Source organism: Chamaea fasciata, unplaced genomic scaffold, assembly GCF_029207755.1.
Source record: "Chamaea fasciata isolate MVZ Bird 193981 ecotype frontalis unplaced genomic scaffold, bChaFas1.0.hap1 SCAF_6, whole genome shotgun sequence".
Lineage (NCBI taxonomy): Eukaryota > Metazoa > Chordata > Aves > Passeriformes > Sylviidae > Chamaea > Chamaea fasciata.
Window position 1 is genome coordinate 28,197,125 of NW_027094091.1, and position 26,427 is coordinate 28,223,551.

Consider the following 26,427-nt stretch of genomic DNA (forward strand, 5'->3'; position numbering starts at 1 on the left):
TTCTCACTGGCATTTTTTAATGACAAAATATTTAATACCAAATGGAACTCCAATTCTGTATAATACATAATATAGGCATTATTTATTTTCTTGGATTCCCATTGTCAAAGTCCAAATGAGGTCATAGGACATTATTTCCAAAACTACATTTCCAAGAAGGCATAGCAAATACTTAAGAAAAATGAGAAGCCATGCAATAAAATCACAATGTTGATATAGAGAAAAAAACCTGATGGATCCACAGATAAAATATTTGTATGAAGAGGTGTGTGATATAAAACAGAGTGTAGAAACAAGAATAACTTAAAGAGTAATGGAAGACTAAGGAAATGTAACAGTCTTTCTCTTGGCTTCTTTTTTTAACTTTAATTTTAATTTAAGTTTTACTTTTCCCCTCTGGCAATATCATGAAAGGAAAGAACAAAGAAATATTTGTAAAATTTACATTAGTAAATTTAGAAAACACAATGGATTTGGCCAGGTAGGAATTTATGAAGGGAAAACAAGACAGGTTACAGGAAGCTCTAGACTCAAAAATACCCACAGAAAGGACAATGGTGAGGCAGGACAATATTTCCTAGTAAAAGAGGATTAGATTTTTTTACATCCATCTCGGCAATGTTAGGAAACAGTAAGAGAGCTGGCAAGTAAAGATGAGAGACTGGGGGAAGAGCTGACTTTTTGAGACTCTGAATTAAATATTTAAACTAGGAAAACATAGTGTTTTAATTATGCTGGACAGATACTTGCATCATAAAAAAGTGTTATCAAAACAAGCTTTTGATGCAGTATATTGGCCAAAATGTTCCTGTCTGCATTGTAACGCAGAGTGTACCTTCCAAGGGACAATCTGTCACAGATGTGTGTTTTGGTTTTATTTGGTTTTGCTTATGTTGGATAGTATGTAAAATATCTGGAAACATTTGGTAGAGAATACAAAATGCAAACACAAAAGGAAAAAAAAAATATAAAGAGCTCCATTCACAATGAGATATTTACATTATGGATTTCAAAAAATACTGTAATGTAGCAAGCCCCTCTGAGAACAATTTGAAAATCTATCAATTTCTCCAAAGTGCCTAATAGAAAACTGAGAGCTCTTGATATCCATCTACAAGTTTTTTGCTTTTTTTTTAAAATGTTATTTCATTTTGTTATCTGAAGATGAAAGGAGTCCCATACCAGCAATCCCTCATGCATTTCTGCAATACATAGATTACTATCCCAACAAGTAACCCAATTTTGTATCATTTTCATGAGTTCAAACAGGTTTACCTGTGAAGACTCTTTATCAGAATCTTTTATGTCAATCACTTATCACTGATATGTGAAACAAGGCACTAATGAAACAGGAAGAGAACATATGAAGGAAGTACTCTATGTCTTACAGCAATAATAAAAGATTAAGGAGTTAAACCACAAGTTGAACTCCAGATTTGTTCAACCTCTTCATCATGGTTTAATGATGCATTAACCCAAATTAATCCAAACTTCTCTGTCTTATTCTGACAGATTAATCCAAATTAATTTTTACCAGTATCACTTAACCAACTCTGCTGCGTGGAAGCTTTTTCTTTGACTCTAAATTTACAAGTAATTCTAAACTGTATTAATTTAACCAAGTTTATTTTCAGGGCGAATGAAACTTATGGATTCAAATATTTTTAAAAAAGGAAACAAATATTAATAGGTGAACAAGCTAAACCAAAGTTAATTTAACAAAGGCAAATGCAGAACACTTTTCCTGTTGTATACCTTGCTGTTGCATAAACCCTCTTCACATTGTTTGTGTTATTCTGGGGAGAGCTGCAGAACATTTCTCTGCTGGCTGAACTTACCTCCCCTTCTGTGGACTGTAAGTGCAGTTCTTTCCTACAGGTAGCCTTTAAGTCTCCTGCAGCTGCACTGACTTGCACTCCCCTGGGTGCTTCCATCACCAAAGATCTAGTAGGAGATTCAAGCCTGAAAGACAAAATTAAGCACTGAGAAAAAATGCACTGAACTGAATCACCAAAAACTTCTCAGCCTCAAATCCCAGGATGCAGGTAGATATTAACAAATTTTGAAAGGTAACAAAGGAAAACCAGATCATACATGTGATTCTATGACTGCCTTTTATGACACAGAGAAAGAAAAAAGTTAGGCATTTAAGAGTATACTGATATAAACTTATCTGCTTAGTGATGCTTTCTGGCACTAGCACTTAATGCATCCAACTATACTAATACTGAAATATTGGTACTTAAAAATCTGCACATTTCTGTTAATGCTTCTGTAATGATAGTTTAATACTAAAATCTTCTTAGTGACTGATGACAAATGTTTAACAAATAAAGAGAAAACAAAACCTTTAAATGGTTTTAATGATGTGAAACTGGTTAAAATTATTTTGCCTTGACAGACTCATTCATGTTTTGAGTATTAGCGGCCTCATGTGTGAAGAAAGGAAAAGAAAATCTGTTATGTTGCTATGATTTTGGGGGGGTCGTACGGTTATTCTGTTCTCCAAAATACTCATTATGTTCATATAACCCTGTAATATGGGGTGTGTATATATATATATATATGGGGTATATATAACCCTATATATGTAGGGTTAAGGTACGCATCACTGCTTGTTGGTATCTTTACTCAAAGCAATTCTTGTTCTACTGTCAGTCTTTCTGCTTCTCACTTCCCTATGTGCAAGATCCTCCATCAACCTTGATGCAGAATTATGATACTTGGCTGTGCTCTCTCATAAAATTGTAGAGATTTCTCTTGAAAGGGAAGTACTGATGCAAGGATTTTGTAGGAAATGTGCTCACGCACTGGATAGGGAAAATGATAGGATGAAAACTGTATTGAACTCGGAAACAATTCAGATTCTCATTGTGTTCAGTTGCAGACATTGCATAGCATTATAAGGGAGGGAAACAAATTTTTAATCTATTTATAACTTAGTAATATAATGGCAGGATACAATTCCACTGTACCTGAACAAAGGGGTTTTGTAAGAAGAAATACTTTAATGATAAAAATATCTAGACTGAGTAGCTTGAAGAAAACACTGTATTTCCCTCTTCAGCAAAGTGTTAGGGTCATAGCTATCCAAAAATCTAATGACGTACTACATGTATAATGGAGACAGTCGTTTGACAGATAATTTGGTGCAAAAAAGCAAGATGAAATCTTTCAAGCAATGGAACAAGAGAATTTCAAAGCATTTCAACTTTTGCATTTTTTAAGTACTGAAATCAGTACTGGACTACCTTTTTATAACCAAAGTGACACGTTTGCATGCAAAGAAAGTCACTGAGATGGTGTCTGTGAAACATTTCTGTTTGTTGCATGTCACTGACACTCAATAGGGAAAGGAAGAAAAGAAATGAGGGGGGGGGGGGAAAAAGGCATTTATTCAGCAAACAAAATAAAGCTATTAAAAGCAGGTGTCCAGATAGAGATAAACACAATTTGTAGCTACTGATATTAAAAAGAAAATAAATACTTGGGCTGCACATAGATGTAGTGGTGTGTTTTGAAGTTTTCCCAGTTTTATATATATCTGATTGTCTCTTATTGTTTTGGAATGGTTTTTCCCATATGTCCATGTATTGTCCCATAATGGTTTGCCCCAGCTATTTATCAATCCATCATTGCTATGTGACACCTGGGTCCTGCGTGTCACTTTGAAGCCTCACCCTGATCTCTAGAAAGTTCTGGTGAGGACTTTGTGTGATTGGTGGGGTCCAGGTTCCCCTTCCCCCTTTGTTTCATTATTTGTTCTATAGTTTGTCATTTCAGTTCAGGGTGACTCCCTTCCTGTTCTGGATTGGTTCCAAGTTGTATCCTCCCCACTCCCCCAGCCCCATATTTAAGGTGAAAACCCCCGGGTTCAGTTGGCTTCAGTGGGCTGACTCCGGGGTGAAAGGAAGTTGTGTACTTTTAATAAAACCCAGTTGAAGTTCCCCACTGGAGTTCCATCCCTTTATTTCTCGCATGGTTCACGCTTCTGCTAAGGCAAGGACCCACAGGATCGGAACTGTATTCCCAAATACAGAACCGTACCTTTTTGCGACGTCGGTGCCAGAGCTGGCCAGGAAATGCAGGCGAAAGCCCCAGGAAAGGCACCGGACTGTCACACATAGATAAGAGCAATAGAAAAGTATCTATCTCTGCTACTGCTAGGCCATTTACTTTCTTTTTTTTGACACTTTGTAGGGAGAAGTTGATAGAAGGTTCTGTAGTTCTTTGTACTGGGGAAGAATTTAAATATCATGAATTATTTATGACATACACAACTGCTTTTCAGGTGGTGGTTTGTGAACTTCTGATGGCTACATGTCAGCAAGAAAAGAACGTCCAAAATATTTTATAAATTATGTAAATTATAAAGTTTAGAAATTTTATTTCTGAGAGTACTCCATTGTCTTAATGAGGTTTTACCTTCAAGTTAAAAGGAAATGGAAAAGTATAAATTTTACTTTTTCGTTCCATATTTTTCAGCAGTTTGTCATTGTAATTTACAACCTACTTTACAGGAATACTAACATTTATCCGTGGTTTCAGATGCCATTTCATAATCATAAAGACAAAAGTGTTCTTAGCTGTGTTTATTGTATTGAATTAATGTGTCTTAGCCAAGTCACAAATATTTCTATTTGCTTAACATCTAAAATCCTTCAGACCTAACTAAAACTTCTCAGCAGGTGGACAATTAAAATCTGTTAAGGAACATCCATCAAGAAACAATGGTTTTCTTTGCAGAATAAACTTTTGAGTGTATAGCTTAGTGTTATCTAGTCTAGTTTTACCACAGTTTTTCCTGAAGTACTTTTGCATAACTTTGTGTTTGTCTAGAAAAAAGATAATTGGCCAATTAATTTCTCAACTTGAAAAGTTGATAATATCAGCCTTCTCCACACCATGGAAAAGAAATATTTTTTTTAGACAATAGAGATTCTTAGTAGTCTTTGGAAATCAAATAATGAGCTAGAAATGTCAAGGAATGACTGATGATCATCAAGGAAGATTTTAAAACACCACCCATCTATTAGTAAAACTGAATGCTTAAATCTGTTTTACAGTTCTAATTTACTTTTTGTATTGTTATCCTTTGGCTTATCTGCATCTGAAAAGAGACTGCAGCGTGCTACTGTAAATGCAAAAGTGAATTGAGTCACATAGATTATTTCCTCAATGTTTTGAGATAAATTAGGTTTGATATGCAGCTTCTTTATAATATTTTTTCTTTGCCATATTTCTGATACCTTTAATCTTTACTATAAACTCATTATAAGACTCCACATTGTAATACTCATCCCTCCAAGGAAAAGTGTATTATTATAATAGGATAAGGAGAATTTCCTTTCCTTTCAGATTTACTGATGGCCTGTCACAGTGGCATTTACATCCATGAGTGAATCCTATTCATGGAATCAATTTTTCTTTCCTAAATAACAAACTGCTCTGATGGAGAAGGGAACTACTGCTATTATTAGACAGAAACTACAAAACTGTAGGAAAGCCAAAAAGGCTTTTAAAAAGAGTTTTTAAATAATATAATTGGTCAATTTACTATATGTGATGAAGCAAGATGATCTATCCATGACAGAGAAGAGCTTTTTCTTTTCAATTATCCGTAGTTAATTTGTGAAAAAAGATAAATTCATAAGATCAAAGCCATATGAATTTGAGCTGAAATAATGAAATATTGCTAGAAAAGGGAAACTTTAAAAATATCTTAAAAACGTTCCTTTGAAGGTATTAAAATATTTCTCATCAGAAATGCAGAAACATTTTTTCTTCATTTTGTATTTTCTGTTTACAAGCTGACCTAGATTGGATTAGAGAAAAATAATTTAAAATATGAACCGAAAGAAAAGGTTTCCTTTTGGGTTTTAACCAATATTTTAGATTTACCTCCTGCTCCCACTCACATGGGATATAATTTATCTATGTTAATTTTTTTCTGCTGGCTAGTGGAAAGTATTTCTTAAAATAGAAGGAAATAGAAGATTCCCCTGTGCATAAGTGAATAATTTATTTGTTTTGCATCTATTTAAGCCCTATATCCAACCCATTCTACTTAGTAAAACAACTGATATAAACCTCCACCAGTTTATAATTTCTGTTCAAAACAGTGAATTAAAATATGTCAGCTGGAGATCTGACATGTAAAACAGGTACTAATTTCCCCTTTATTAACATCTTCATATTTGGGGGTCAAGAATACAACACTTCCCAGTATTTAACTTTTATACATGATATACATGAGTCTTGCCTACACATATTGTGCTTTTTCTCAGTGAGCATAGGAACGCTACTAGAAAAAAAAAAAAAAAAAAAAAAAAAAAAAGGTTCTGCAAATGTAAACCCAACAGAAAGTCTACACATCTACCTGGTAAGCTTTTTGTAGATTTCCATAGATTAAAATAATTGTGCCATTGATCTTGCTGCCTGTAGGCTGACTGCAACAGGTAAGACGGGGTTGGGTAAGACACACAAAGAGAAGAAGGAAGGCAAATGGATGGGCCAAATCTCTCTCTCTTCCTCTTCTCACTGTTTTATTGTAAACAAGTAGCCTCAATCCCAAAACCTCAGAGAATGCAGGATCTTCCTCTCCCATGAGTGAAAGGATTTTGTTCCAAACTAGAATTAAGAATTTTTTTTCAAAGTAATTTTGAAAATGTTTCCAGAAACCTCCAACAATTTAAAATATATAAGAAGAGTTGGCTGTCCTGATGCTAAATGAAAATTATTTCAGGAGTCCTCCAGTGAGACCAAGGGTCCTTAAAGGAGTCCAATGAACACTTATGGTGATAGATAAGATTAGGCTTTCCATTCAGTCAATTTCCTGGAAGTCAGGGTGCAACATAAAAAAGAGCCAGTGACTTTTATGATCATGGTAACAAAAAAATCTTAAAACTTTTTACTAAGATATTGTAATTATTCAATTAAAATTGGATCCTTGAAGAGCTACATTTGATATCACAGTGGGAATGATATGAAAATAAAGTTCTTATTCAATCATTACAACCTTATTACTTAAACGATTTACAGTGTTATACATATACATTTTATCATATATATATATGAGTGACTAAAAATTTTTTGATACATTTACATGTATCAAAACATGCACCTCTTCAAGATGCATATGAATCATTGCCAGAATATTTATGTTTCTTGAAGCTTATTGTATTCTGATGCTTTTAACAAATTGCTTATATTTTCAGTATGATTTTATTATTATTGAAAAGCAGGGGTAAATCTGGAGGCCTCAACATTCTTAACATTGTTTGCTGATTATCAGCTTTTCTTTGTTAAGAAGAAAAATTCTCAAATGTTCATAAGAAACTTGCTTTTATTTACATGAAAAACCAATCTTGGGCATGATTTGTCTCTAGTTTTTTGACAACAACATTTATCTAACTCTCTTAAGTAACAGAGTTAGATAAATATTTTTTGAAATTAGTATTGGCCTGAACCAGTAAATATTAACTTTTTTTTTCTCCCAATTTCCAACTGTGCAACTCATGGATGATAAAATTAAACAAAGAGGAAATTTTCATGACTTAAAGCAAATTAGTAGAATGGCATTCAGTACAGCATTTCATGTTATGTCCATGCTCTGCATGTCACTGACTTTGGCATGTGTCAGAATGCCCTTATTAGAACTTCTAAAATTCTCACCAACCTAGAAATTCACTGGGCTCAAGGATGAGTTCTAATTGCCCTGTACATGCCACAGATTTAAATCCAATAGCTCTGCATTGTCATAGCAACACTTGAAAACACTGAATATTTTAATGCTATTTGGCATGGATGATAAATCAGAAAAACAATTTCCTACATAGGGAAATAAAGGATCTCTTCTGAGAATATACAAAAAAAATATTTCTTCCTGAGAAGGAATAAAAAGGAATGAAAGGTCATTGAAGACTTTTTCAGAAGTGTTGTTAAAGTAATAGAAAGAGTGAAGAAGCATCAAGGCAAAGTGAGAAAGGCTGGAAAAAGCAAATATTTAATGCAAGAGCTTGATTAAATAAGCAGGTGATATGAGGAAGTTTAAAGTGAACTTAATGCACGGTTGTTTTTTAGCACGGGTGAAGGCATAGCCAGAATAGTTAAGACAAGTAAGCTATCAAAACCAGAAGTAATATTAAGAAGAAAACAAATCAAAAACATAAGTGGCATCTCAGGTAATAAAAAGTCATGCAGTCATAAGTCAACTGAAATGCAAACCTTTGAAAATGAAGAAAAATATAGAAATCTAAGGTGTAGAACATGAGCTTTTATTCCTTAGAGAAATACCAAAATATGCTTGAAAGTCTAAACTTCCAGGCTGTGAGAAAGAGTTCCGGATATGAGAATCCAAAACACTTGCTTAAGGAAGGGTATGGGAAGAGGATTTATCATAGCTCTGACAACTTAGAGCTACCCCATTCTACCCTAAATGTTTCCCTTTACATTATCTTCCTTATTTTCATTCTGGCTTGAATCCTTTTCTACACATGCCCTGCCATTCTGCTAAACATTCTTACATGAAGTTTATCTTCTTTACAGAAATAGCTCCATTACCTGAGCTGTTTCTCGGAATACATTTCATTAAAATAGAAATCTGTCTTGTCAGAAAGAGACGGAAGAAATATGCCCACAGAAAATACTCAAGTTCTTGTCAAGAGTTAGATCTGAAGACAAAGTGCCTGGGGGAGTCTGAAGAATCTCAGTTTTGAAAACCATTAGCTTCCTGTGATTAGGAAGTAACAGTCCACACCACCCGTAATTGTCTAATGATATTTTCTATATTCTTTCTCTAAGGGGTCTTAAGCTGATATAAACAGATATATTTTAGCTGAGGCAAACAGATATATCTTAACTGAGCCAAAAACATGGCGTGGTGCACATTTTGGGAAAACTGCATCTCATGGAAAATTGTTCCACTGAAAACCCTTCGACAGGTCTACTTCAAACTCAGCAAATTAAGCATAGCAGAGACCTTGGAATCTACTTTCCAATGGCCCATATTTGGATTGTATTCAAGCATTCCAGGAAAAAATCAAAAACATCACTTAATCATAAAAAAATCAGAAAAGTTTACTTTCAGTCACTTTTTAAGAACAACTGCCATGTCCAAACTTGAGAGATATTTTTACTTTCTACAATACACAATTGAGTAGTAGATTGTGAAGAAGTCAAACAGCTTTTTAAATTCTTTTGACAGTAAATTCCATCTTGAGATGCAACAAACGATAAAATGTGAATTGCATGATAACACATGTAAAACCATTCTTCTCTGTGGCTAAAAGCTATCTTTAGAGTTCTCTCTGTAGTTATGGATGAAAGAAATAGGAGCTATTTGGTGGACTCCATAACTAATAGTTTCATACAGTCATGTACTCCCTGTAAGTTCTGAGCCTCCTTGTTCTTATATCAGGTCAGTATGAGCTCCATATGCTTTGTCTGCCTCTGATATGGTGCTACGAACCCAAATCATACTTCTGCACTAACAACCACGGCATTGCTGCAATCCACATGCTATAACCCTCACCTGACTATGAAGCAAGACGTTTCAGAAGCTGAAACCATTCTGAAGTCATGTGTATACAAATGAGTACAGTGACAGCAGGAAATACTTGTACTGTGATCTGATTTTAGACTGCTTCTAGATGGGCACTGGCTTTCAGAAAACAGAGAAACCTAAAAAATATTTGGCTTGTATGAAGCTACCTAACTACTTCACAAACTATTAGGAACATGGAGGAGAGAACAGACAGATACACAGCAAATTTAAGAAGCTTTGTTTTCTTGTGAAAGTGTTTAAACAGCATCATTGAAAATGGAGATACACCCAGAAAGGGAAAAGGAGCAGCTGGAGTGAGGAAAAAAAAAGTCTCTGTGGAGAAATTTAGTATAAGGAAGAACTAAAGAAACTAAAGATTGTTCAAATAGAAAAAAATATATCAGTAGCCCTTTTTAGAAATGCATTAGTAATCCTGTTCACTTAGAATCAAAAGAAAGACACGAAATGAAAATATTATGTATGTTACAGAAGCATTACTTAATGAGATGTAGCACAATTTTTATGGAATACAAGTAGTGTATCAAATCATGTTTCATCAGAAAAGCTACAGCAAAATGCAGGTATGGTGAAACAAGACTATTTAGAGTCCAAATCATGTCAGGAATCAGTTCGGGTATCTCTGATATCTCCTGGGCATGGAGGACTGTTGCTCCACTTATATTTAAAAAGACAGTGAAACACTTCTACCTGCAGTATCTGTGAAAATGAATAGCTTGAACATATTGTGGACTTGTGCCTAGTCCTAGGCTGTACCTATGTGAAATTAGAATTAATTAAGCAGCATTTTGGATCTGGAAGCAGTGCAAAAGCAACCACAGTTGAAACAAGACTTGCAGGAGCCAAGGGCACACAGGAGGGCCTCTACTGAAACGTTGAACATCTCCCTCTTGCACTCTGAGCACTCACTGGTCATGCCTGCCGTTAGATATTACCAAGCTTCCTGTAACCAAAGATCCTCAGCTGCCTTCACAATAATTGCAGTGTAAAGTTGCCATGTCTTTCATTAACTCAGCACTGTGCAAATGCTTTCTATGCTACAAGCTTTATATAGGTTTTCAGATGAGATTGATATATTTAGTCTCGTACCCCTGTGTAGGCTGAGACAGCTGCGCTTGGAGTCCATCTGTGGGTTCCTGAAGCCATGACATGGCATAATCATAAAGCAAACACAATCATGAGCCCCACAGAAAAGGACCGGGGGTTGCTGGCAACAGCAGCTGAACATGAGCCAGCTGTGCCCAGGTGGCCAAGAAGGCCAATGGCATCCTGGCCTGTATCAGCAATGGTGTGGCCAGCAAGAACAGGGCAGTAATTGTCCCCCTGTACTCAGCACTGGTGAGGCTGCAGTTTGAATTCTGTGTCCTGTTTGGGCCCCTCACTGCAATAAAAAGTTGAGGGGCTGGAGCAAGTCCAGGGAAGGGCAGTGGAGCTGGGTAAGAGTCTACAGTGTAACACGTAGGAGTAGCTGAGGGAGCTGGGGTAGTTTAGCCTGGAGAAAAGGGGCCTCCAGTATCCGAAACGAGCCATATCAAACTCAATGGATTTTTCTCTCTTGTGATAATAATATTTTTATCCTTTGTATCTTGGTTCCTACTAGAGCCTTTTCCCTTTCCAATGTCAAATATAATCACCATCACTGAACAGTAAAGCAAATTACTCTTTCAGTTTAAGAGCTATACCCAACTACCTTTTTTTTTCTACTCTGTTCTCTCTGCATGGCAATTACAACCTTTCATTACTGGTTTTCTTCTCTGTTTACTTCAATATTTTTCAAATTTATATATATATATTTATATGTATATAATGTACATTTTGAAACAGAAGACTACTTGCATATTTAAAAAGAGAAGTTTAACTTTTGAAAATTTTTCAAATTTTACTATACCCATAACTATTTTTGTATGAACATCTATGTTAAAAAAAATACCATATTTTCATCAGCTAGTGATAAGACTAAGCAAACAAGTTTCTGTCAATATACATGCCCCAAAATGAAATAACTATCACAAATTATGAAAAAAAAATAGTAATTATCACAAATTTTTTTTATAAAAGGGCACTGAACCTAACTAGAATCTGACATCATTAAAGCCGCATAGGAAGGGAGATGGGTTTTTTTTTATTCTGCTGCATCTTCTTCTACCTTTTGATGAGGTTTTGTTTATTATTTGATTTCTGGCTAAAAATAGATGAACAGAGTCATGGTGATTTTGTCACTCTCAATCTGCTCAGACGACTAACAAGTTAAGGTCAAAATTTCTGATGTGTTCTCTGGCTCCAGGCTTTTACAAAATATATAATTGACCTACTAGTAAACCAACCCTTAAATGTCACAAAAGGTGTTACAAACAATAAGACAACTCAGAGTGAACTGGACGTCCTGTGCAAGATAGGAGTATTTTTAATTCTTATTAGAGGTAAAGTAGAATCCAACTATCCTGCATGGTTCCTTGCCACTTGATCAATTTTCATCTCATTATTCCCACCATTAGCTTTCAGGATTAACTGATAGTGGTGTGCAAAGCATGACACAGAAGAGAAAAAATCTTTTAAATTTGATCTTGCAGTTGTCTCCAGAGGACAACAACAAATTAATTCATCCCCTTATTAAGGATGTTATTGAGGGAAAGTTATCTGCATTTAACTACTGTCTGTCTATTTTGTGCATGGATATTGCCTATTAGTGCACCATATTTTAATGTACTCTTGGCCTAAACCCAGTATTTGGGGAATATATTGGCCGTTTAGTTTTCCGAACTGTGTTCCTGAGAGAAACAGTAGTGAGAGAAACAGGAAGATTAAATTATTAAGATATAATTCATTTTCCTGATTCTAATGCATGATTCTTTCATGCTACTTATCCCAACTAATGAAAGTCATCTTTAATTAGTTTCTGGGATTTGACACAAAAGCTTTCATAAAGGATTGTATAACAGCACTGTATGAAAGCAAAACCTTTCTAGCTCTTATTTGAAAATGCAAGAAAGGAGAAAGATATGAGAAAAATGGCTGGACACATAGAAATATAGTATATAAGTACTCAACTGAAGTCTATTTTTACACAACACATTTTTAGTAGTAAATATTAGGGGAGCTTCTCTGTACGAAAACCTCAAAATCTGGCTATAGAACTAAGAGTGTCTGAGGCAAGGTTTAGATATTTGGAGTTAGATATATGAATCTGAAGTTTAGATATGTGAATCTGACTTTATTTTTTGTCTCCCTGTCCACAATAAATTAAACTAAAATCCAGGAAGTACTATGATCCTTGTAGGTATTGAATTCTTAGACCAAATTTTCTAGTTATGCTTCATTCAGGGTAATCAAGGTGGTAATTATTCCATTTTTAAATTCAGTAGTCAATCATTTTTCAAATACAAGTCTATGAATAGGTTTTCAGCATATTTTATTTTGGAGAAAATGGGAAAAAAAAGGTCTGATTTTGGAGAAAAAGGAAAAGAAGTCTGATATCTGAGGTTTATTGATTGACCACAAATATATTCCAACGTGAAAAATACAAGGCGATTTATACTTTAATAATGATCTAATGTATATTCTATTATCTTCCAGCCCTGTAGTAATTCTCGTAGCCTAATATATTTTCATTGCTGCACTGTAATTTGCTGACAAATTGCATTCAACTGTGTCCACTGAAAAAAATGAATAATGTTAATTCAGCAAACTTTCCACTCTCCCATTACTTACCATTAAGTTCAACCATCCAAAGACACAGGATGCTGCACTTGGAAAATACTCTAGGTGATTTTAGGACTGTCATTGGGCACCTTAGGTAAGTTCATCCTAAAACATTAAAAAGTAATAGGACCCAGACCAGCCCACTGAAATGTTCTAATAGTAATTGTCATCATTTTAATATTGCTAAATTGACTTGAGAGTTTTAAAAAAGAGTATGTCAGAATCAAACTAAAAGAGGAGAACTCTATTACAAAAACTTGCAGAACCTAATATGGACTGAATATATTAAGAATAAATCACTTACAAGCAAGCTAAGGTTACTTGACTCAACTCCAAGGGTGTGTGTTTCTTCAATTATTTGAATAAAATATATGGTTTAAAACCATTATTAATGAGAGGGCAGAAAGTTGAGTGTCAAACACTGACTAATTTAAGTCCCTCTTGGAAAAATGAGCTGAAGTAACAGCGGAGTTGCAAACATTAAGCAACAATAGGAATCATGGCACTGAATAAAGACAAATGACTGGAGGGGTGAATGTCCCATGTGTGAATTTCAGAAGCAACATGAGGTGATTTTAACCTTACTTAAATTAATCCTGAAAACACAAGATTGTCTGTTTTACCTTACATTTTCACTCTGTTAATATTATTTAATATTAAAAAGAAAAAAGTAGAGAAAGCAGTGTTCGAGTGGGACAAGTTCCAGCCTTTTACCCAAATTATTGGTCCCTTGAAAAAAGAAAAGCTTGTTATGTATCTTCTTTGATTTCTGCTGAACTTCCTCTGATTAGAGATCATATCACCTTGGTGACTGTCACTGAAAAATGCCTTTACAATTATTTTCCCCAAAGGACTGACAGGAGTCATGGAAGGGGACAGAGATTTTTAAGACAAATCCAGTGAGCAGGATTCTCTGGAAGAACTCAACGCTAAACATTACTTTAAAACGTTCAGTGTAAATAATCAAACACAATCATTTACTTCACACGCTCCATGTACAAAGGCCAAACTTGTCCACATGGACAGCTTCCCAGAAATGAGTTCTGCAACACTTTTATGGGGTCAATGGCCCTAAATGCCTTTGCAAATGTAAGACTGGGCATTTAACCATGATTTTCTGAAGCAATTAATCAGAAACACTTCTGAGCAGGTAAGGAGATAGTTATATAATGTTCAAAAATCATAGTAGAATTGAGTCAAAGTCTGTATTGTTTCTCACCAGTTCTGCCGGGAGTAACACAAGGAAGGACCTTCGATTTTCTGTGATTCTCATTATAAATCACATCCATATAAATCACAGATTTAGCAGTGCACAAATATGCACTTCAAAAAAAAAAGCTTTAACTTTAAATTTTTCTAAGTTTTCTTCAGATTCCTTACTAAATTTTAAAATTAATCTTTTACTATCTACTGATTTCTCTGCTTGTTTGATTATGTACAGAAGAAATTTACATTTAGAAATGTAGCCTCACTTGGTAGTGAATTTTTGAAAAGTGTGTGTGTTAGTATTAAAAACCCAACAACCCAGAAACGCTGTTAAATGAAAAAATTTGGGACTGTTTACTTTGACTAGACGTATATATTCTGTAACAGCTCAAAAAACCCCAAACAACTGGTCTGAAGCTACTTAAAAATACTACACACATTGGACTCTAGAAACACCTAAATATTCCAGTCTCTAGGGAAAATATATTTCTCAAGAATTCTATAATGGGAGGCAGGCCATGTATAAAAAGCACTGTATTTTAGATTTCATGTGATAGGAGTTTGTGGGGATTTTTTGACTAGTTAGAACAAACTAGAGTCTATCAGTGTTTTTGTACCTTTGAGTCACTAAATAGGCAGTATATATATTACTATACACATACTGTTCTTTTAATCCAGACTTAATTTTTTTTTAAGAATACTTGATTTTAAAACAACTTTTTGAATAACACCTACTTGAGGTCTTGGGAAGGTTCTGCTCTGATATGGGGTGTCTCCACAGAGTGCCCAAACACTGCCCCTTCCGTGCCTAAAATACATAAATAAAATACAGTACAATTACTTCAGAAAATAAAAACACATTGAAATATATGACCACAAATTGACACTAGAAGAAAAAATGTCTGATCAAATCCTTTATTAATTATAAATGTTTCTTCAAATTTACATTTTCATTTCTATATCAAAATCTGTACATCCTGTCAAACTCTGGATTTCTACTTTTGAACATACAAATCTGAAATACTTACAGATCCAAATTTTTCAGCAATGGTTTGCCTGAAGGCTTATCTCCATATTTTGGAGAGCAGTTATTTTACAGAAAATGGAAATAATATCATAAACTTGTGTGGCAAAAAACACAATAGAGAAATATCTACTGCATTTTACATTCTGGGTTTTTTTGCATTACTTAAATTGACATGCCAAGCTTTTGGAAGGTTTGAGATAACTGTCTCTTGCCTGAAGTTGCTGGCTTAATTTAGATATCTGCCAGTTTCAGAGTTTCTTTCCATCATATCTTTCTAATTGAAAAATTTTATTCTCATGGAATGTGCTTTGGGTTGTTTCAGTAGTGGACATAAGGTATCTCCTACTGGGCATTTAAAATTCAGGCAAAAGAAATGGGTAACAGTTTCCCAAATCTGAATCGCTTCTCTATTGAATTTTGATTTATATGACTAGGTCCAAGCTGAATATGATAATTCCACAGTTGTCATTAGATGACCAAGATTTTTCATTGAGAAACTCCCCTTCAATTCAAAAAATAGAACTCTAGTAAAGATTCACTGAAGTTATTTGAAAAAAAAGACAATTCTTTTATCAATTTGAAATGCATTTTTGAAAGAAAATTACAGAGGGGAGGACAAAAACATAAGGATCTTTGTTCTTTGTTAAAGTAATAGAAAACTCAAGAAATTTATGTGTAGGGGACCACACTACAAAATCAGCATTTCTCTTACTTCTCCCCTCTGAGGACTGAACACACAGAAGTTATTTATATGACTCACTAATTTATATCACTTATTTAATAGATAGAAATAGCCTCCCTAAATTCTTTGGCAATTGAAATTCGCCTCCTTTTTTTCACTCGCTGAACAATTGTCATGCCTATCCTTGTTTACTGATTTTTCCAATGCCATTACTTTTGTCATCCACTTACACAACTTTTACTTTCCATCTCTGAAGATGGTTTACTGGTCATTGTGTAAGGCAAATAGCCTAGAACAATGGAGTGAAAGTCTTTCCAACAGAGAACCTCCAGCAAAGGTGAAAGAACTCAATAAAAATGTGTAAAACAGGCAATGCATTTGTCTTCTATTAAAATAAGATCAAGGAAACTTTCTGGGATAACTATAACTCATTACTAAATATTCTTCAAATAACTTCTATGTTTCAACAGCAGAAGGTTTCTTTTGTTCTGAGACTTGAATTCTGAGTAGACCTAAAAATATACTTACAACATCTCAAGGTAGCTCTGCAAGAAATGCTTAACAGGACATAGGCACAACTCTAATTGCTACAATATTTTAAATACAATAAAATATTTTCAGTTCTTAAAATATTTAAATATTTCACAAACTTTTTCAGAAACTCTGGACGTCAAAGCAGATAGCTATTAGATACTTTTACAGTTAACCAATGATATTTAGTTTCAAACCTTTACCAGGATTTGAAAGCAGAATTAGGTTATATCAAGTTGGTAACATTATTTTTCAGTGTTAAAGGAAAATAGCCTGAGCAAGAGCCAAAAATAAACAAGCTAAGCAAACTTCTATCTGGTAATAATTTTCTAAACTCCACCTTCATTAAAAGAAAGAGAAAAACAAAAACAACCCGCCAACCAACCAAACAACCAACAACAAAAAACCCCAACCCAAATAAACAAAATCACCCCCACAAAACCTTCACTGTAAAGTGGTCTACTAGTATGGAGTATTGAAGACAGGAAGAGTAATGAATTCAAATCATAGTTTTTTTATCTCCAGAAATCTATAACCTTTACAAATATTCTAACAAAGAACACTGAAAAAACCTTGTTATGACTGCTGCTTTGGAGATCTCACAAAAAAACCTCAACAAAATCCACTTTCGATAACCAAGATTTGCTGAGTGCTATGGAAAACCACAGCAGGAAAAAACCCAGCATATTTTTCCAGGTATTATTCCTAAATATGTTCCACAGAATCTGGTTGTTTTTTTTTTTTTTTTTTTTTTTTTTTTTTTTTTTTTTTTTTAATCTGGCAATGACTTGAGGTTTTCTTTCCTTTAAAAGACTGGAATAGCATATTTGTATAGCCAGGCCTTCTGTCACTGAAAATAAAACTCACTCCCATCTATAATGAACCTGTCTGGGAGCTGAATAGCCAAAATCAAAGAGTGCATTTCCAGATTCCACTCATCTTTTTCATTCGTAAAATTAGATTCTTTCAACGCCAAGGGTCCTTTTTATTTTTGAAGGTGGCAATGGGATATGAAGATGTAAATAAGTGAGTGGAAGGCAGAGTTGCCAGTCTTTACTTATGAGAAGACCATGCCTGTAATATTTGAAAGAGCATTATGAATGCAAGGATGCACAGAATTCACTCTAGTATGAGTTTGACATTAAATCAGTCAGAAGTGCCAAAGGTAATATCAGGAAATGACTGATAATAAAAGTTAAGTGACAGCTGGTTATAACCCAGATTTAGTATTTCCTCAATTTCAGCATCATTTTTTAAAAGACAAGATGGCATTTCTTCCCTAAGAAAATAGAAATTTGAAAGAAAGACCAAGTTTTTCAAGCAGACTTGAAATCCAGGCAGGTAGAAATATGGATAGTCTGATATAATTAAATAAAATATTGGTAAAGCTAAAACCAAACTGAATATGTTCCTTTTTGGTATTTGAAAATGCAATCTTAATTTTTTTTTTCTTCTCATACAGCCTCAAAAGCAGAAGTCTAACAGTTCTTGTGGTAAATGCATTATCCTTTAAAAAATACTTTCAACAAATTCATGAATATCTCCAATTCCTTTTATTACATAGTGGAATAAAAGCAGACACTTCCAATTGTCTTGGTTTTAGTAAGAAAAGTGAAAAAGATCAGCCAACCAGAATTTACTGATATGTTTTCAGCAGCTAAACAGCAGGATAAAGAAAAAGAAAATGATTAACATTACTAAAAAATACAGAAAAAACCCTATATTATCCCTTCTTCAATTTATTATATTCAAATCTGTAGCAATTTGATGGGAAGTTGGACCATGTAGTTCAGTATTCTTAAGAATTGCTACTATGAATGAATCTTCTAATGATATAACTAAATAAATAGAACTATAAAACCAATTTCAAAGTCCATAGCATTATTTTCTAAATGAAAGAAATATACTTAAAGTATTTGATAAGTTACAATCTTAAAATACTTATTTTTTTACAGAAATAAGAGGATGTTCTAATAACTGTATTCCCAGACTTACAAAATCATAGCCAAGACCTACTTTCAAAGGAGTGAAATTCTAGTGAGAGATGAATGAATACTAAAGAGGTATAAAAAGAAAAGGCCTGAACCTTAATGCCCTTTCAAGTACAGCTCGAAAGGAAGTAGTTAGGGAACTGAATTTAAAGGAACATGAGTTAGAATTAATAACTACAAAAAGTGATCCCTTTAGAGGAAATAAAATCAGAAGGCCACGCATGGAGTAGGCACAAAGTATCTAAAATCAAAACTGCAAAATCAACTGAAGAAAATTACTCACACCTTCCCTTCCAGTTGAAGAGAATCAGTTAAGTAAATCTTCACTAAGAAAGAAGCATCTTTCATGTGCTTCTTGGCCAACTACATGGCATTGCAGGGTCACAGACACAGCTCAGTTTTACCACCTTTATCTTTCACTAGGTTTTTATGAAACATCAAGTAACAATTACTGAGATTATGCAAATACTAGATTGGGATGCCAATTTGTCCGCCAAGTTACAGACTTTAAAGAAAGATTTGTAAAATATCTGTTATTTTTGAAGCTTGCAATTTTATTTGTTGCACATTAATTAATTAATTTAAAGCATTGACTGATTTCAAAGTCAAAGAGAGATTGATTGACAATCACTTTTTTTTTACCATTGAAGAGACCTGAAAAACACAGACTATGTGTTTTACGTTTGGAACTTTTATGTTCTAAAAATTTATTTGCAATAAAAAATAAAATTCTTAATTCTTTTACCATGTGTATGTACATAGATAAAATCTAAAAGGGTTTTTGTGAACTTCAAAAGCTGTTGTTCAATAGTAAGACCTTGGAAGAGCTAATCACTGCCAGACTGTGAAAAAAACTCCAGAAATATTTAACTATGCAAACCAGTGATCATTAAAATGTGACATAAAATATTTGTTCCTTCTTTTGTAAAAGCTTAGTTATTATAGTTTATTTTGGGATGAGTAGGAATGCAGCCTCTGGCCTTCATGTTTTTTGTGCATCTTTTCAAGACTTCCAATTTTTTAAGTTACCTGAAGTGTAATTTAGCTAGGTACTTGTATCGAAAAGTAAGATTCAAATGGATTTTTGCTATGGAGTTGTACATGACTAAAATGGAAGTGAGAAATTTTCAGAAAACACGATTGACATGATAGCATTTCAGTCTTGCAGGGTCCCTCAGCAGAAAAACAGACTAATGTTAAACGATGAAGGTTTCTGATATGACACTGATTTGGCCATATATGAGGTATATCATAGGTAGGAGGTTGTAGTACAGCCTGACTAGATGCAGTTGTTTACTTATAGACTAAAGCGTATCCATTGAAATTTTTAGAGGTAAGCTGTTATTAAAAAGTAAATTCTAAAGGGAGTGATTTAGATTTATTACTCAAAGCCCTTGAATATGACTAATTTGTGATGCATATTTTCTGTATGGCAGCCTTACAAAAGCAAAACTTCTACTAAGGTTTTCATTTAAAAAAGAAGAAAAAGTCCCCCAATACACTAAAATTCAGCATCTTCAGTGAACAAAATTTTGACCAAAGCAAATTGCAGTTCCAGGAAATACTTGCAAAATTGCAACAGTCAATATTTATCTTCCTAAATAGCATCTTAATTTATTAAGTACAAACATTTGAAATACAGATTCTTAACGGTGGGCAGTTGAGACGCCTCTTGTCTTGCAATGCAAACAAAACTGGATTGTGCCAATCTGTTCAGTATCTTATGCATAGAAAAGTTTGAAGGTTCACATCCAAAACCTATGTTTGGCCACCACTTGATTTACTTTTCTGAAAAAGTAAATCTACTTGAATAAAACCTAGACTGAGAATAGCAGTAACATAATTCAATTAATAATTGGAAATGACTATTCTAAATACTCCCTCTGAGTTGAAAAATCCAATAAATGCAAATGAAATTGCGGAAAAGTCACATTACATCTGAATAGCTCCTCAAAACATGAATGAAATTGAAATATATATATATAAGGGGTTTGGAGAAAAGAGGTTCTAAAAACATAATAATTTCTGTAATATCTTTTACTTTTTCCCCTATTGTGTATGGCAGACGGAGATACACATGACAATAAAAATGATGAAATACAATCATTTTCTGCTTGAATTGATCCTGTCTCCTTGAAACTTTACAACAGCTAGATATATGAAAAGACTTAACGCTTATATTGAGATTTCACAGTAAATAATTTCTAATACTTCCACTTCAAAATTCATCATCTTTTCATATAAATAATAATCTGGACTTGCACTTTTAAAATGGTGTAAATGATTTTGGGTTCATCATAGTTCATCAGACACAAAAAGTGTCCCTGTCTACATTCAAAAGATAGCATTTAAATGGGATTATTTTCATATTTACTAAGTAAAAGAGATCACAATTTCAATTTGTTGTAGTTGATAACCTTAGTTTTTGGATCACTCAGGCTTATGCTTTAATGAATAGTTAATGGATTTCAAAGCAGAACTGTTGTTTCCCGGATAAAATTTAAATGAATCAATGAATAAGAAGACTATCAAACAACAGTCAATAGCTTCATAACCAAGGGACTCACCTGGAATGTAAAGGAATGATACATAAACTTGGATATCCCAAGTACAAAATGGGAGAATGAGTAAATTGTTTCTCACACAGTTTCAAGAACAAATAGCAATAATTTCCCATTATGAAGCTTTCTGGGAAATACATCTGCCCACCCACAAAACCTAGCCAGGAATGTCTATCCAATTTCATAGAATCATGTAATCATTAAGGTTGGACAAGACCTCCAAGGTAACCAATCGCAGCTCTTAACTGATCACCACTTTCACAATTAACCATAGCACTAATTGTCATGATCATTTCTTGAACACTTCCAGGGATGGTGACCCCGTCTTTTCTCTGGGCAGCCCATTGCAATGCTTGGCCACCCTTTCAGTGCACAAATTCTTCCTGATGTCCAGCCTGAACCTCCCCTGGTGTAACATGAGAACGTTTCCTCTTGTCCTGTCACTAGTCACTTATGAGAAGAGACCGACCCATCCACTTTCAGAAAGTTGCACAGAGTGATGAGGTCTTTCCCAAGCCTCCTTTTCTTCAGGCTAAACAATCCCAGATGTCTCAGCTGCTCTTCATAGTACTCACTCTCTAGACCCTGTATCAGCTCCATTGCCCTTCTCTGGGCATGCTCCAGCACCTCAATATCTTTTAGAAATGAAGGGCCCTGAACTGGACACAGGACTCAAGGTGTAGCCTTCACCAGAACTGTGTACAGAGGACTGTCACTGCTGTGGTACTGCTGGCCACACTGTTTTTGATACAAGCAAGGATGCATCTGCATTAAATGCTCTAAAATAAAATAATTTATGATTAGATTTTGATAAAAGTAAAGGGAATTTTGCCCTCAGTAATGACATTCCATAAATAAATAATTTGATTTTGAGAAGTTAAAAGCTCAGAGGAATTCATCAGGAATTTGTTCATTAAGTCTAGACATCACATTAGTTGTCTAAATTAGGAATATAGATTACTTATGGAGAAATTGGCATCTTTAGAGGTTAGTCACTAATGCTAATGGACTGAGACTAGAGCAACCATGCAGACAACCCAAGCATGTAGAAACTTCTGCTGTAAACTCCTGATCAGCAGTTGATTATCTGAATTTTATTTAAATGGGAAAATCTTGTTTAGAAATCTCACTTTAACCATATCAGAAGTCATCTAAGTTTCTTGCCCTTAGCATTTTAACTGTTTCATAGGGTACCATATTTACCTTGTGCATTTATTTCTGTTCTCCTGGCCATTATTGTAACGTACTGAAGAAATTTTATGAGTATGTGATAATTATTGCTGCATTCATACATTTTAGTAAATCGTTTTATTTATGCTAAGGAGGCCACAAAACAGCAGGACAATTATCCAGATTTTTTAAATAGCTGTACTATAGTATTTTTAATGTATTGGAATTAGTATGCCATTGATAAATTATAAGCAGATATTTAGATAAATGCATTAGTGCACCCTGTAGAAGTTCATAAAATGCAAGTACATAGTATATATTTAAAAAGTTTTCAAATGCTTCCAAATACTTCTAAATAAATGTGAAAATTAAAATGTGTGATGAATCCTCACAGGTATCTCCACAATGCAAAAACAGGGATATGTGGATATAATATCCTATTAGATCAAAATTTAACAAAAATACTAGTAAATCAAATTATTGAAAGCCTTTTTATTTTTTAGATAAGAGAAGTGAAATGAAGCTATAAGATAAATTCCTTGCAAGGTTGTTAAAAGGTTTCTATTTGATATTAGCACCAGTGATTATAGCCTATTATGAGTTCTATTCCTGCTCTTTATTAATGTTCTGGTTTTCTTTCTAAAAGTAAATTACATAGATGAATACAGCATGTTTAAACCTGGAATTAGGTAAGTCTTCATTGAAGCTTTAAATGGAAGTTCTGCAGCTGTGAGTGGAAGTGTGAATGTGGAACAGTAATTTTGTCACTTAATATTCTCACCTTCAAGTCTGCATAGTCATGAAGCTATGCTTTTAATTTAGCAACAAAATGGAAGCAGGTGTATTTCAAACCAATTAACTGCAGTGACTGTAAACCACCAATGGTTGTGTTAGCAAACACGTGCCTATTTGTTATGTGTACTAACAACAGGGAAGACAGCCTTTTCTGCAGGAAAGAACAAGATACTAAAGCATAGTGTAATGTAGGAAAGTTAGATGAAATATGCATCTTTTGCCAAAGACTCCGATTTTTTTTCAGGCAAGAACCACAAGAGACGTGCCACATACCTTGCAGATGCTGTAGGAAGAGGGTTTATGGCAGTAATTTACTGCTAGATCTACCACTCCATTTTCAAGTTGGGGCTGAGCCGGTCACAGAGTAATTTATCAGTGCCAGTCTGAATAGTTTCTTCTATATCACCAAGGAGCAGTATCCAGGACTCAGACTATGACCACAATTCAGATTACTTGGCAAATCTTGCAACAGTCCAGCTCTGCTGTGAGTCTTGTGGCAAAACTTTCATCTAGTCTTTGCTCTTTTACTGTTTGTGAGTCTGGAGAGACTCAAAAATCACACTCTCATCACTGCTGCAATACAACTATAATAAATTCACTTTTCACATACCTATCATAATTCAGACTTTTAAGATTTTAAGTACATTCCATTGCCTTGCTACATACCAAGGCATGTCTAGCTAAAACTAGCAAACTAATGCATGAAAATTTAGTGTGGTCGGCTGCCAGAGAAACCTGTTATTCACATCCTCTAAAAGTACGTGACGTTCAGGCATTTTCAGAATAGAAACCTGAATCCTGGGCACCAGGACAACCATGCCGAGGGAACGGAATGTCATACAATTTGACAGTCATCTTGAAATTACTTACTTTGCTTTATCATTTTTAAGTTAAAAACAGAGAAAAAATATATTTCCTTTGTCCAACTTTCAACAAAAGCCCTTACTAATTTCAGAGACAGGTTAAGAGATAATAAGAAAATCTTTTTTATTTTGCATTTTCTTCAGATCAGTTGTAAGAGGTATTTATCTATATTATCCACTTAATAAACCGTCATGATGCTCACCACTCCAGCCTTTCAGCTTACACTGAAGACAGCGTGGCTGGGAAAACCGCAATTCTTTTATTCTTAAACCATCCAAAGGAATACACTTCTTTTAGATTTAATCTTTCTTGTCCTTTAGTCTCCCTCTGGCCTCTAGACATCACTATAAGTAATATATTCTGTTTTTTTCAGCAGGATATTCCCTCTGCTTCTTTTCTTGTTTTACATTAAAATTCTCTTTAGTATCTATACGAATTTTTTGCATTAATTTTTTGTCTAAATGAAATTGTTCTGAGTTACTGTTAGATTTGCTGTCAAGAAGAAAAAGAAAAGAGTGTTTTCATTAAAACTTCAAATTCAGAAATTTTAAATTTTCTTTTCCTGTCTTTGTAAATCTAAATATAAACCAGGGAGGAAAGGCCAAGAATGACATTGACAAGGAAAAAATTGCAGCTATAAAAAGCCTGAAAACAGTTCTGACAGCTAAATCATGAAAAAACTTGTTGATAGATTCTCTTTCTGCACAGTATGTTTTATCTATTGAATTTTCTCTGCTCTACACTGAGAGTGTAAAAATAGGTTTAAAAAGTAGTCCATCATCTGGTAATGCTGCTAGTATAAAAATACCCCAAATAATACAATTGGCTTCCTTGATATGAAAATAAATACTTTTTAGAAAACTCTCTCTCTTTGATGTTTGATGAGAAAAGACTTTCAGATGCCAATCCCACCTCATGCTTTGACCATAAATTAGGACAGGAATTTCTCAAGTTAACCTACATTTGGTTACTTCCTGTATCTTGCTTTGTTGAACTTGGAACCATCTGGGGTCATAGCACAATACCCAAGTACTTTTAAAATTTCCGTGCTGCTGTTATCTAAACCTCTGACCAACACAACACACTTTGCAGACAGTGATGCAGAGAAAGGACAAGAAAACACCCTATTACCCTTATAAGTAACATAACCTATAGTACTTGCTGTCATTTCTATCACACTTAATGAATCAAATTGGTTTAGAATGATGATACTTAAGGGAAAGGTCTCTACTTGAGCTAAATGACATTTTGGCATTTGTAAGGTGATAAGGTGGCCTGCAAGGTCTGGAAGGTATTTGTCTGTACATGATTGTGCATGTGTGCATGTGTTCTCAGATCTACTCTCTAGTAGTGTTTTACTAGCTTACTCATAAAATAAGGTTCAAATATTTTACAAATCTGATAGCTTTTTTTCAATGAAAACCAAGAGGGTCTTGCTACCCACATTTCATTCTAACTAATGTGTTATAACTTGAAAAAAACCTTAAAGAATAAATAAAACTACAATGAAGAGGACTGTATCTCATATGTTAGCAAGAACCAAGATTAGAAAAAAAAATTATTGAATTTATATTAGATGAATTGTGACTAGACATAAAAAGGAAATATCTGAACTCTTCCAAGGCTTATTCCTCTCATTAAGTGATCATTAAGTTCAAAACCAAATCAAGACCAACAAGTTCATCTTCAACAGATTGTATAAGTAGCTCTGAAGTAAAAAATGAAGGAAATTCTACATTCTCTACAGCCAAACTATTTCACTGTTCCTCTATTCTTCATTTAAAAGATTTGTGTATTTTTTGTTGATTAATTGATGTGAGGTGTTTTGTGGGACTTTTTGGGAATTTTTTTCATTGGTTGGGGGTGGGGTTTTTTGTTTGTTTTGTTTGGATGTTATTTTTGGGTTTAGATTTTCAACTGATAGATAGCATCCCTTGTTTTTTTCAACAGGTTGTATCTCAGGGCCTCAAGACTGATATGAAATTCTCTATGAGGTTTTTTCTTCAAGCTACGCAGCTCGAACTTCCTCTCTCTCCCTCAGAAGCAATTCTTTTGGACAACTAATCAGTCTCATGGATGTAGATTCTATCCAGTTTTTACTGAACAGTGGTACACCAAACAGGACTAAACTCTTTGAAGAGGACCTTTCCAGCGTGGAATGCATGGGAAGATTGGCAGGGTCTACTCTTGTTTACATATTCTAGCTTCATATTTGACTTTCTTGTTTCACATAATGCTGTTGACCTTTGATCAAAATGCTTTCTAACTCTTTTTCTGGGGATACCTTTAAGTATTACTCATGATTTCTTTGAGGTTTGAAAATTGACACCTAGAAGTCA

General features: G+C 34.2%; 1 protein-coding gene across 7 annotated transcripts in view; it reads right to left on the reverse strand.

The window, feature by feature from the left end:
* Positions 1-26,427, reverse strand: part of SGCZ (sarcoglycan zeta) — a 253,826-nt gene that overhangs the window by 10,356 nt on the left and 217,043 nt on the right. For all 7 annotated transcript variants that reach the window (XM_066185802.1, XM_066185805.1, XM_066185801.1 and 4 more), the window contains 2 exons: positions 15,203-15,275; positions 1,839-1,962 (listed from right to left, as the gene is read on the reverse strand). In XM_066185802.1, coding sequence (XP_066041899.1) covers positions 1,839-1,962; positions 15,203-15,275 — 197 coding nt within the window. The remainder of the gene's footprint in view (positions 1-1,838; positions 1,963-15,202; positions 15,276-26,427) is intronic.